General features: G+C 36.3%; 1 protein-coding gene across 2 annotated transcripts in view; it reads right to left on the bottom strand.

Annotated features, from left to right (window-relative positions):
- The window catches only part of DPH6 (diphthamine biosynthesis 6), a 193,307-nt gene that overhangs the window by 157,592 nt on the left and 22,221 nt on the right, over positions 1–13,494 (bottom strand). Inside the window, exon 4 of one of the 2 annotated variants that reach the window (XM_018054493.1) lies at positions 2,881–3,156. The exons of the other annotated variant lie outside the window; for it this stretch is intronic. Within the exon in view, the coding sequence (XP_017909982.1) occupies positions 2,971–3,156 (186 nt within the window). The 3' untranslated portion in view covers positions 2,881–2,970. Of the gene's footprint in view, positions 1–2,880; positions 3,157–13,494 lie in introns of those variants that run through there. 2 annotated transcript variants of the gene reach the window in all.

Raw genomic sequence — 13,494 nt, 5'->3', positions numbered from 1 at the left:
CTGGAATAAGTAAAAGTTAAGTTCTAGGCAGCCCACTCAGGCTCTAATTAAATAGAAGAAATGAGTAGAAAGAAACTATATTATTTACTGAAATACTCTTATTGGAACTCAACTTCAAAAAGATATTTCATGAAGAGATAGTACAGCTTGTAAGATTCCTTCTATCTCAGATTACTCTGATGAATGTCTGATAAAACTTGATATTTACCACTGGGTAACAACAAGAGGTAGCCAATAATTCTAAATGAAAACTCAGAATGGTTTTTTGTTTCCTTTGTTTAAAGTAAAGCCGCTAGTGAAAAACAAGAATGTCTGCTTAGGAATAAGGAGTCTCCTGTCTGAGCAAAAATTAAATTTAAATATCCTGCTTCTTACCTGAATATTCTAAATCATCTACATTTCTCTACTGTTCACTAGAAGACTACAGAGGGCACTGTTGCATCAGCTTTGAAGCTCTACAACGGAATCCGAGAAAAACGTCTACAATATGTAATTTCTTTAAAGGGTCAAATGCATGGAAATCTACTAAGCCTAAAAAAGGGAAAAGGCCAAAATGTATGTTTTTCTAAAATAGGCTAGACTTCAATGGGGCAAAAAACTTAACAAAAACAACTGTCAAATTGAGAACACCACATTGCACACTTTTTGCATTTCCCTTTGTAGTGCTTTCATGAGAAAGGTAACTAATCATGGCACCTCCTTATCCAATGGAAACAGCACCCCACTGCAAAGTCCTCCTCACAATCAATAGGAAAATGAATGTGGCACCTCAGGCAATCCTTCCATAATTCTGTCAACAGAAAGAATGCAGTCTGTTTGCATACTTTTGTCTAAAAGGCCACTTCCATTTGCCGCCTCTTTGGGAAAAATGATAGGTACAGATCAATCACTCTCACATGAAAGTAAACACACTGCAAAAACAAAACAAACAAACAAAAGGATAAAAATTGAAATCCTCACCTTTTTAAAATGAAATTCTACTATATGTAAAAACTCCAAGAAAAATAGAAAAAACAAGTTTTTACTCAGAGATAGGAATTTTGTTGCTGTTATGCAACAGTTCTGGCATATAAAAGAAAGGTTATATACAACAATATTCACTGATCTTATAATTACATATGGACAACATTCACTTAAACTTCCAAGTATTTTCTGCCCTGTCACATCACTCCTGTTATAATTCTTTGAAACTAAATTCAATTAAGTACAGGGCCAAAGATCTCTTTAAATACATATGTTTGCAATGTATTACAATAAGACTAGTATATAAAATACAAAGATTCTTATTATACTACCACCTAAACTTTTCCACTTGTTTGTTTACCAAAAATTAAAATTTTTGACAATATGAATAGTATAAAAGGGAAAGGGAAATCAAATAATTTTATTTTGGTAATTTAAAAATAATGTCCTGAATTGCTGAACCTCTGTAGAAATACTAACATTAGCTGTAAGAATTAAAACATCATGACCAGGCAACTACAGATAACATGTAAAATGAGAAATGCATTAATGCACATCAGGTCACAACATCACATCAGAAGTTAGATGAATCAACATTAATAAAAGTATCATCATAAAACCAAGGTCTTGGAATTCTCTGGCAGTCCAGTGGTTAGGACTCCTTGCTTTCACTGCCAAAGCCAAGAGCCCAGGTTCAATCCCTGGTTGGGGTACTAAGATCCCACAAGTTGCACAGTGCAACCAAAAAAATAATAATAATAATAAAATAAAACTAAGGCTTCAAATTAAGAATTCCAAATTCCCTAGAAAAACAGTATACAGCTCATTTTGTCACTCTCAAAATTCCAGAGAGATTAGCACTTTCTCTGAAATCAAAGTGCAGAACTGTGAAAGTGTTACAAATTCTTTAATAATATGTCAACCTACTCATAAATCAAAAAGAGGGGAAGGGGCTTCAGATGGTATGTTAGATTTAATTTTATTTCAAAAGCTCCAATTTAACAAGTTATTTTCTGCCAATAAAAGTCAGAAGTAAAGCATTATTAAAGTGGCCAGTACTGACTCTAAAGCTTTAACTTTATTAACTTAACCAAAATGCTACTTGAGTATTGCTCCCTTAAATTATAAATTTATGAGTTTTGCTTAGTCTCCTCCTGAGGCAAGGCAGTTTATAGGTATGCTGAGTGCATGTAAATAAACAGAAAGCTTCTATAATAGTCTAATGATACACTAAACATAATAAAACAACCTTTTTTAATCAACACTGAACACTTAATCAATCCTATGAACTAAGTTTATACAAATGGGCCATGTAATTTTAAGAAACTGTACAATCTCTAGGAAGTAAATGTATAAAACCAGAAAAATTAAATACAAGCCCATGGCTTCTCACTGATCTGATAAAATGCATTCAGTACAATCAAAGTGGAGCTGTATACCACATGCAATGTTAAAGAAATCTAAGAAATGTCGTGAACTGTGAGCAAAATTGGGATATTGCTCTCCGTCTACCACAAAGATGATTGCAAAAAAGGAAAACAGGTAATGTCTTTAGTATTAAGGTTATTTAGGTAGATATTTTAGTTTCCTATTATAAAAAGAAATGTAGCATATTAAAATCAATTTTGTTTAACTTTAATTTATGCAAAGCTTGATTGTGAGCAATAGCTGCTAAAAGGATGCAGCATTGTTGATTCATATACAAGCATTTTACTTAACTACATTGGATAATAGCAGTGCTTCTAAAGGAGTATAAAAAGCAAAGTGATTAGCAGTCATTACTGTTAATTAGTGCTCACATTACATTCCTTGGGATGAATCTCCTTTAACTTGTATACATGGAAAGTTTATTTTTGAAGGACTGCCAAACCTTGCCTAGGTAAGTAGTGGAATAAGCCGTCAACTACCAGTAAGCAAAATAAAAAACAGGGACAGATCAGTATCCAATTAGTATGTCTAAGTTTTTAAACAGGAAAAGGGCTGAGGGGAATGAGTAAAACTGGAAACTCATACTTCACATTCTGCAATCTCACTGATAAAAGGAGGAAATGTGTGTTTATCAAACTTGCTGTGAGCACACAGTTCATTGGGAGTCCTGTAAACAATCGCCTGGCTGCCCACTTCCAAATGCATGTGAAAATCTTGGAGATTCAGAGCATCATATTCAGCAAGCAAGGTCATGCAAGTAATGCCCTGGAAATGGGAAATTAGGAAAACGTGGCAATCAGAGGATTCTGGCTGACCAGAAAAAGCCCGGGGGCTGGCTCACCATCCTGCACCACCAGTCAGGCTGTCTCTGCCTATTTAGTATTAACACAACGGCGCTGCAAATGAATGAAAAGAACTCCACACACCTAACTGGGACATTGGCTTTCTTGTTTAGAAAAGGATAGGCATTTGTCACAGAAGGAAAAAAAAACAACCTCACACATAGCTTTCAAGAACCAGCTGTAAAAGAAAAGAAAACAGGCTCCTGGTGAAGCTTCAGAATAGGGCCTGGGGAATGGGGACATCCTGTTAATTATCAGGTATCCTTCACTCCTATACTATTCTGTGCATTTTAAGATGGACGCTACATCTTCAGCAAAAAAGCTTCAAAAGCAATACATGCTCATTAGAAGGAAAGAATCAAAAATTCAAATGAGCAAAAATTATATAAATGCTCTTAATACTTTCCACAGACTTAAAATTTATCTTTCAGATCTTTTTCTATGCATGTATTTGTACAAATACTTCTAAAAAATGTAATTATACCAAAAAGAGTATTTGGTAATCCATTTCCTTCTCTTCATAATAGACTTCCCTGGTGGCTCAGATGGTAAAGCGTCTGTCTACAATGCAGGAGAGCTGGGTTCGATCCCTGGGTCAGGAAGTTCCCTGGAGAAGGAAAAGGCAACCCACTCCAGTACTCTTGCCTAGAAAATCCCATGGATGGAGGAGCCTGGTGTCCATGGGGTCGCAAAGAGTTGGACACGATTGAGCGACTTCACTTTAACTTTCTCTTCATAATACATATAAATGTATTTGTGTAACTTAATTTTTGATCTATACATTATTCCATTGTGTGGATAAATCATAATTTAGTTTGCCAGTCATTTCTAAATCTTTGAGTCAACTTAATATATCCTCAAAAGTGGAAGGGCTGGATAAAGACATGCTGTATTTTTTGTTTTCTGATGAGTTCTCCCAAATTACCTTCAAAAAGGCTGAACCAACTTATAGGACTACCTGTAGCACATAACAGTACTCACTTCTTCAAAATCAATATAATTTCTTAATCCTGCCCAAATGATGGGCTTCCCAGGTGGAGATAGTGGTAAAGAACCCACCTGCCAATGCAAGAGACATAAGAGACACGGGTTCGATCCCTGGGTTGGGAAGATCCCCTAGAGGAGGGCATGCAACCCATTTCAGCATTTGTCCTGGGATAATCCCATGGAAGAGAAGGCTGGCAGGCTACAGCCAGAGGGTCACAATGAGTCTGACACCACTGAAGAAACTTAGCACGCTCACATACCCAAGTGATAGCTGCAGTTTGGGATTACTGAGATTGAACACTGGCAACTTCAATTTCTTTCTCTAAGAAAAATGCCTGTTCATATCCTCAGCCCATTTCTCTATCTGGAGGCCAACTTTTAAACATCCAAAAAAATAGTGATGAAAAGAACTCATCAAATGCTGCTTTAGGGGATCACCAAAAAGAGATTATTTTAAAGAGGAGATGGTAACCGTATGAACACTAAAAGACACTGTTAGGATTAGTAACTGAGCATGTAATTATTTTACATTATATTATAGAAGGCTTCCCAATCCACTTAAAAAGAAAAATTAGGAACTGAACTGGTTTTGCAAATATTAATTTAGTGAAACTATCTTTGCTTTCTGTAAATGTAAATGCTATTATGCCAAAACAGCATCATCTGCAATGTCCTGGAGCTATCTTTTTTCTTTTCTGTTATTCCAATAAACCATTTGAACACACAAAAATTTCAAAGTACATTATTAGCTACTTTGATAAGTCAAGGAAGGAAGCTATAACTATAAATTATAGACATATCCCTCATGCTACTATCTTGTATCAAGGACTAAATTAAAATGTGTCATTCTTGAGAATAATACTAAGTATAAGGGGAAAAAAAAGTCCTCCTTCCCTAAAAAATCCATTCCATTTAAGGCCTTTTCTCACAGGATCAAGAAACTGCCCAAGCAGCCAAATATACCAATTCCTAATTCATCTGCAGTCAAGTTTAGATTAGAATGTAATTTCAAGCTCTAGATCATGTTTTGTCTTCTTCAGACAAATAGCCTAAAAACTTGATGCTTTTGAACTGTCGTGCTAGAGAGTCTTGAGAGTCCCTTGAACTGCAAGGAGATCCAACCACTCCATCCTAAAGGAAATCAATCTTGAATACTCACGAAAGGACTGATGCTAAAGCTGAATACTTTGGCCAATATTTTGGCCACGTGATGAGAAGAAACAACACATTGGAAAAGACCATGATGCTGGGGAAGATTGAAGACAGGAGGAGAAGGGGGTGACAGAGGGTGAGATTGTTGGATGGCATCATCGACTCAATGGACATGAGTCTGAGCAAGCTCCAGAAGATAGTGAAGGACAAGGAAGCGAAGCCTGGCATGCTGCAGTCCACGGGGTTGCAAAGAGTCAGAAATGACTGAGCAACTGAACAACAAGATCAGTGCTTCTCCAACTGTGTTAAAGATAACTTTAAGAAAGAAAAAATGCAAACCTCCAAAGACCACAACTTTTGCAAAATACAATTAAAATGAATTACTAAAAAAATTTTAAAAGCTACAAGGCCAAATTATCATTATTAGGGTCAAGAAATATAAAATTACTCTCAAATAACTATAAAAGTTTCTAAATACTTATTTTCAATTTCTATAAATAGCTGACCTTAAACCAATGGAAAACACTTCTTGGACTAGCACCAGCCCCTAGACCAAACTTGAGTAGCAATAATCTAAAGCTATTCTGAAAGCTTTGAAATGAGATGAGATCACAGATATAGCATTTTAATCCATGATTTAAAAATTTCCTCTCCTTAGTCAAATCACATCTGTCACTCTGTCTCACTGTTCATTCATACATGCCTTATTGGTCTATATATGTATATATATGTACTGTTATATGGTAATATCTGCATGAGTTAACACATATGTATTGCTGGGAGACAACAGAACACAGAGATTAAAAGTGCATATTCTACTTTCTAGCTATATAACCTTGGATAAGTTATTTGTCCTGTATTTCAATGACTTATCTGCAAAGCAGGGATAATAAACAGGGCTGAGGTAAAAATAAATTAAAATATAATGTGTAGAGATTAGGGCAGGGCCTGGCAGGTAGTCCTCCATGAACAATAGCAATTATAATTACAAAAATAACAGAAAAAAAAAAAAAAACATGGTTCAGCACTAATAATCAATACAGAGAGGAAACGAAAATGAGTTGCATGATTTAGTGTTCATACAATAAAAACTAATAGTTGGAGTAAGGCAAACTGATATAAAGACTAAGTCCGGAAAGAAATTTCACCCTTGGATTGTTATAAAGTTGCATATGTAATATGGGAAAAATCTTCAACGGCATCCCCAGGGAAAATATATAATGAAAAATTCTGTGTATTTCTTATGGACAGGGCACCATGATGAGCATTACAGAGTATCCAAAATGGAAAAACACAAAGTCATGCCTTCAAGAGGTTATATACTAGCAAAGAAGATATAATATATTAGCAAATAAGGGTGCAAACAAAGTATAATGTAATGAAAACCCAAAACAGTAACTAAACACAACAGAAATTCAGAAGAAGAAACTTGTACTTGAGGAAATCAGGAACACTGCATTTGTATCCTTGTCCTTTTCTCCTTCAACGGAAAATCCAAAGGCCTATTAAGAACCATCCTGAAAACACACAGGACCCAAGTCTATTGGTCCTTCTCTGGTCATCTTCCTTTCTTACATGAAATAATAAGATGGCATTTTTCACTCTATTATCTTTCAGTTCAGTTCAGTCATTCACTCATGTATGACTCTGTGACCCCATAGAATGCAGCACACCACACTTCCCTGTCCATCACCAACTCCCAGAGCTTCCTCAAACTCATGTCCATTAAGTCAGTGTTGCCATCCAACCATCTCATTCTCAGTCATCCCCCTCTTCTCCTGCCTTCAATCTTTCCCAGTATGAGGGTCTTTTCAAATGAGTCAGTTCTTCCCACCAGGTGGCCAAAGTACTGGAGCTTCAGCTAAGATCAGTCCTTTCAATGAATATTCAGGACTGATTTCCTTTAGAGTTAACTGGTTGGATCACCTTGCTGTCCAAGGGACTCTCAAGAGTCTTCTCCAACGCCACAGTTCAAAAGCATGAAATCTTCGGCACTCAGCTTTCTTTACTGTCCAACTCTCGCATTCATATGTAACTACTGGAAAAACCATAGCTTTGACTAGACGGACCTTTGTTGGTGAAGTAATGCCTCTGCTTTTTAATATTCTGCCTAAGTTTATCATAGCTTTTCTTCCAAGGAGCAAGTGTCTTTAAATTTCATGGCTGTAGTCACCATATGCAATGATTTTTGGAGCCTGAGAAAATAAAGTCTCTCACTGTTTCCATTGTTTCCCCAGCTATTTGTCATGAAGTGATGGGACAGGATGCCAATATTTTAGTTTTTTGAATGATGAGTTTTAAGCTTTTCATTCTCCTCTTTCAGAATAATCAAGAGCTCTTCAGTTCCTCTTCACTTTCTGGCATAAGGGTGGTGTCATCTGCATATCTGAGGTATTTGATATTTTTCCCGGCAATCTTGATTCCAGCTTGTGTTTCATCCAGCCTGGCATTTTGCAGGATGTACTGTGCATAGAAGTTAAATAGGCAGGTGGTGAAATATAAGCAGGGTGGTGAAATATAAGCAGGGTGGATAAATAAGTTAAATATATGGCCTTGACGTACTCCTTTCCTAATTTGGAACCTGTCTGTTGTTCCATGTCCAGTTCTTACTGTTGCTTCTTGACCTGCACACAGATTTCTCAGGCGGCAAGTAAGGTGGTCTGGTATTCCCATCTCTTAAAGAATTTTCCACAGTTTTCTGTGATCTACACAGCCAAAGGCTTTGGTATAGTCAATAAAGCAGAAGTAGATGTTTTTTCTGGAATTCTCTCGCTTTTTTGATGATCCAACGGATGTTGGCAATTTGATCTCTGGTTCCTCTGGCTTTTCTAAATCCAGCTTCAATATCTGGAAGTTCTTGATTCATGTACTGTTGAAGCCTTATTTTGAGCAATATTTTTCTAGTGTGTAAGATAAATGCAATTTTGCGATAGTTTGAACAGTCTTTGGCATTGCCTTTCTTTGGGATTGGAATGAAAACTGACCTTTTCCAGTCCTGTGGCCACTGTTGAGTTTTCCAAATTTGCTGGCTTATTGAGTGTGGCATTTTCACAGCATCGTCTTTTAGGATCTGAAATAGCTCAGTTGAATTCTATCACCTCCACCTTTGTTCGTAATACTTCCTAAGGCCCACTGGACTTCACATTCCAGGATGTCTGGCTCTAGGTGAGTGATCACACCATCGTGGTTATCTGGGTCATGAAGATCTTTTTGGTATAGTTCTTCTGCTACCTTTTCTTAATCTCTTCTGCTTTTGTTAGGCCCATACTGTGTCTGTCCTTTATTATATCCATCTTTGCATGAAATGGTGCTTTTTATTGTTTTCCTCTATTTCTTTGCACTAATCACTGAGGAAGGCTTTCTTATCTCTCCTTGCTATTCTTTGGAACTCTGCATTCAGATGGGTACCTCTTTCCTTTTTCCTTTGCCTTTTGTGTCTCTTCTTTTCTCAGCTATTTATAAGGCCTCCTCAGACAACCATTTTGCCTTTTTGCATTTGCTTTTCTTGAGAATGGTCTTGATCACTGCCTCCTGTACAATGTCATGTATCTCTGTCCATAGTTCTTCAGGCACTCTGTCTATGAGATCTAATCCCTTGAATCTATTTCTCACTTGCACATTATAATCCTAAGGGATTTGATTTAGGTCATACCTGAATGGTCTAGTTGTTTTCCCTATTTTCTTCCATTTAAGTCTGAATTTGGTAATAAGGAGTTCATGATCTGAGCCACAGTCAGCTCCCGGTCTTGTTTTTTGCTGACTGTATAGATCTTCTCCATCTTTGGCTGCAAAGAATATAAGCAATCTCATTTCGGACCATCTGGTGATGTCCATGTGTACAGTCTTCTCTTGTGTTGTTGGAAGAGGGTGTTTGCTATGATCAGTGTATTCTCTTGGCAAAACTCTGCTAGCTTTTGCCCTGCTTTGTTTTGTACTCCAAGGCCAAACTTGTCTGTCACTCCAGGTTATCTCTTGACTTCTTACTCTTGCATTCCAGTCCCCTATGATGAAAAGAACATCTTTTTTTTGATGTTAGTTCCAGAAGGTCTTTTAGGTTTTCATAGAACCATTCAACTTCAGCTTCTTCAGCATTAGTGTTTGGGGCATAGACTTGGATTACTATGATACTGAATGGTTTGCCTTGGAAATGAACAGAGATCATTATGTCATTTTTAAGACTGCACCCAAATACTGCATTTTGGACTCTTTTGCTGACTACTAGGGCTACTCCATTTCTTCTAAGGGATTCTTGCCCACAGTAGTAGATATAATAGTCATCTGAATTAAATTCAGATTATCTTTGAGATTTTATTATCTTTGAGATCTTAATATCTTTCTTGAGAGATGCTGGACATTCACATCTGCTTTCAGGTACACTAACTCCATGCTACTTTCCTCATTGCTTTTTGGAAGCCATAGAAGCCCCTTCTGACTTCATAGTACATAGCATATTATAGGCTTAGTGGACAATAGATTCTTAACTTGAATAATAATGGCTACAAGTAGCCAAGTAGCCTAGGCTACAAGGCTTTCTGAAATTGATAGTTTAAACAGTAATACTCAAACTTTAAAAAAAGAACAGATCATTTTGGGACTATAATAAAAATTTAGACCTCTCATGATAAAAATTTATATTCACAAAAGAACTTCACAAAAATTTCAGGGTTCAAAAACACTTCTCCCCTCTAGGTTAAGAAAGCCTGTCTTAAAATATCACATTAGCCTGCACTGAACTCCACTAGACTGACTCTTATTAGCTTCCTGTGATCAAGTCCAAACTATACGATCAGTAAAAATCAGTAAAACTTGTGTGAGGTTTAAGGAAGTCACAAAAATGACTGTGAGACAAATAAACATTATTAAAGGAGTGAAATTGTGAAAGGCTCAAAAGGGAAGGCCATGGGGTATGTACTAAGTGACAATGACTCCTCCTCCTCTCTGGTAAACTTGCAAAATTACTACACAGAAAGGAATTCACAAGGGAACTTGTTTTATAACAGACCACTGACCATTTCAATTGCCCTGGAACCAATCTTATAATAGGTAGCAAAGAATTTTGCACACAGAACAACTTCTGATTTGTCTCTATTTGTATAGAAATATAAGGATCAATATTAGCTAAAGTAAGTCTAATTAAACAACTGCTCATTGAGCACCTACTCTGTGCAAGTACACAAAATGATCACATGCTTCAGCACTGTAGATTCTATGAGCAACGGTGGGATAATTCTGCTGGCAGTAAAAGATAACTGCTCTTATAAACAGGAGTATGCATAACAGTTATATTTTAATGCCTCTGCCTTGTTTTAGAGCCATTTAAAAAATCTCTTAATTCTTTATATACTGTCTCAAAAGTTGAAAATTCTCTAAATTTAGTTAATGTAACTTTCAATTAAAGTTTTTGCCTGAGGCTTTTTACAAATGAGTTAATAGAAAATACACTGACTCAATTTTAAAAATAAGCATAGAGTTAAACCCTAAAAGAACATGCCAAAACAAATTTTAATGGAAAAAAAAAGCATCTAGCAATAAGATCTTTGGGTTGCTTCTTTATCTTCTTTTGAAACAATGCATGCCTCTGTTTACCTATATAAGAAACTGGATAGGAAACATTAATTCTACACATCTTTTGGAACATTGTACTACTGGACTAAAAGAGTCTTAAAAAAAATTCTGGAGGGCCAAGAATTATAGGCAACAAATGTAGAAGAATAAATTCAATCCAATATATAATATAAATTTGCCCCCATTAAAACCTCTTTCACAATTTGAACGATTACCTCTCTTTTTCTTCTCTGCATTAACATACTAATAAAGTCAAGAGGAATTACACTCATCTCAATGGCAACTTGAAGCCACTACTTAATATTAATATACTAATGGAAATTTGTATGCAATAAAAAAATTGATTTTATTTAGTTTTACTAGAGTATTTGGGAAGCTAGGGTAAAGATGAAAGAAAATCTGAGACTGAAATAAAATTGGCAGGTTTTAAAAAAACTAAATTATACAACATCTTTTATTCTAGAAACCTAAAGAGGCTCTCATATATTTTTTCATTTATTCTCAAAACAAATAAAAAGGATAGAAGGAAGCTATATACAATTTTACAGATAGAAAAAGTGAATTCCAGAGAGTAGTTGAACATAATGCCTGTACAGTCCAAGGAGTGTGTAGGGTTTCATAAAAAATAAAAAAGAACAAAATACAATCCTTGCCCCTTGAAGTAATTATAACTTTTGAACAAAAACCCACTACAGAAACAAAACACACAACAAAACAAAGCCAGTAGTTCTGGATATTAAGATAGATTAAGTACTATAAGAGAAGTACAATGTTGCATGAAAGTCTCAGAGAAGAAGATATTATACTCAAGCGGGGCATTTCAAGGAAGGAATCAGGGAGCTGCCGTGTAAAAGAATGAAACGGAGAAGAAAATTATTTCTGAATAATACATAGCACTAGGCAGGAAAGACAAGAACTATGTGGGGAAGAAAGAGTCCTGACAACAGTCTAGTGCAGGTGAGACATAGGTTCTACGTGGGGGAATACTGGGAAAATGTGAAAGAGAAGATGAAGTAATATTGCAGGGAACCTGGGGGTCAGCGGAAAAGATTTCTGATGAAGAGAAAAATGTGCCTGGATCTATGCTCTAGAAAAACTAACCTGGCAGGAGTTTCCAGGAGACATTATGGAGTGTGAAAGACTGGAGAAAGACCATGGTAATTTGAATCCCACCTACATACATTACTATTATGTCAAAACATTAGTACTGTACATTGCACTCCCTTGTAGGTACTTTATTATTTATTTAAAGTCACGAAATAGGATAGAATATTTCAGTTGCTGTGTACTACATACAACTCTATGAAGAAAATGTAAAAGGACCAACAAGACTAACATTTATTAAGAGGTAATCTTGATTAAATTAACCCAGATGGATATGAAGTATCTTCTATACCATCCTATACAGATTAAAGAGATGACAAAGTTAGGGTGCTGCAAATTGAGGATCACAGTATTTATAATAGACAGCTACCATAATTCACTTTGATCATCAACACTGCCCAGGGAAAGCTGAGTAGATTAGCCATGTAACTGTCAGTTACTAAGGCACCTTACAATGACTCCTTGTTCCCCTTTATTTCAATACTACCATCAAGCCTTATCAACCCACCTCTTCAATGTCCCCTCTTCAACTCTCTCACTTGTATTCCCCCAGTCATGTGCTCAGAACCTTTCAGCTAACCAAGTATCTGAGTTTTCAGTTTGAACCCTCATCTCCAGTCCACAGGATCTCAAACAGTCAGACATGGCTAAGCAACTGAACAACAACATCCCACTTCTTAACATTATTAGTGGTTCAAACTAATGCCCTTGAAGCTTCCTTCAGCCATATATTTCTACGTCATTTCTTTTGCAAAATCCTTCAAGGTGGTGGCTTTCAAACTTGTTTAATTGCAACAACTTTTTAACAGTAAGAAACATATATATATATATATAATGTTAACAGCTTAACATGCACATCACACATGTGTATACACACACATATGTTTCACAAAATAATAAATACCATGTACAATGGATTTTTATATTTTCTATCTTATTGTAGGTTCTTTCACTTAAAGGAAAAAATGTGACCGCTAAATTCAGTTTGGAAAATATCGCCTTGGGTCTCTTCACTGCCTGAACTTGGTCTAAAATGTAAGTCACTCTTCTTGGTAGCTTTAATCTACCTTTCCAGACTTATTCCCACTACTCCTTAAAATTCAGCTTTAGCCAAACTGAACTACTATTTCCCTAATATATCTTATGATTTCCTGCTTCCATGACTGTGGCTAAACTAAGCTCTTAATTTGCAACATTCTCTTAGGCATATTCCATGCTTGCCTTTGTCAAAATTGAAACAACCTTTAAGGATATCCTAGCCACAGGCTTCCTAGTGGCTCAGAGGGTAAAGCGTCTGCCTGCAGTGCAGGAGACCTGGGTTCGATCCCTGGGTTGGGAAGATCTCCTGGAGAAGGAAATGGCAACCCATTCCAGTTCTCTTGCCTGGAAAATCCCATGGACGGCGAAGCCTGGTAGGCTACCTGATGGAGTCGCAAAGAGTCGGACACGACTG

The sequence above is a fragment of the Capra hircus genome, chromosome 10 (genome assembly GCF_001704415.2).
Source record: "Capra hircus breed San Clemente chromosome 10, ASM170441v1, whole genome shotgun sequence".
In the NCBI taxonomy this organism is placed as follows: Eukaryota; Metazoa; Chordata; class Mammalia; order Artiodactyla; family Bovidae; genus Capra; species Capra hircus.
Note: the sequence above shows the minus strand (reverse complement) of the source record. Positions and strands in the feature narration are given on the sequence as shown.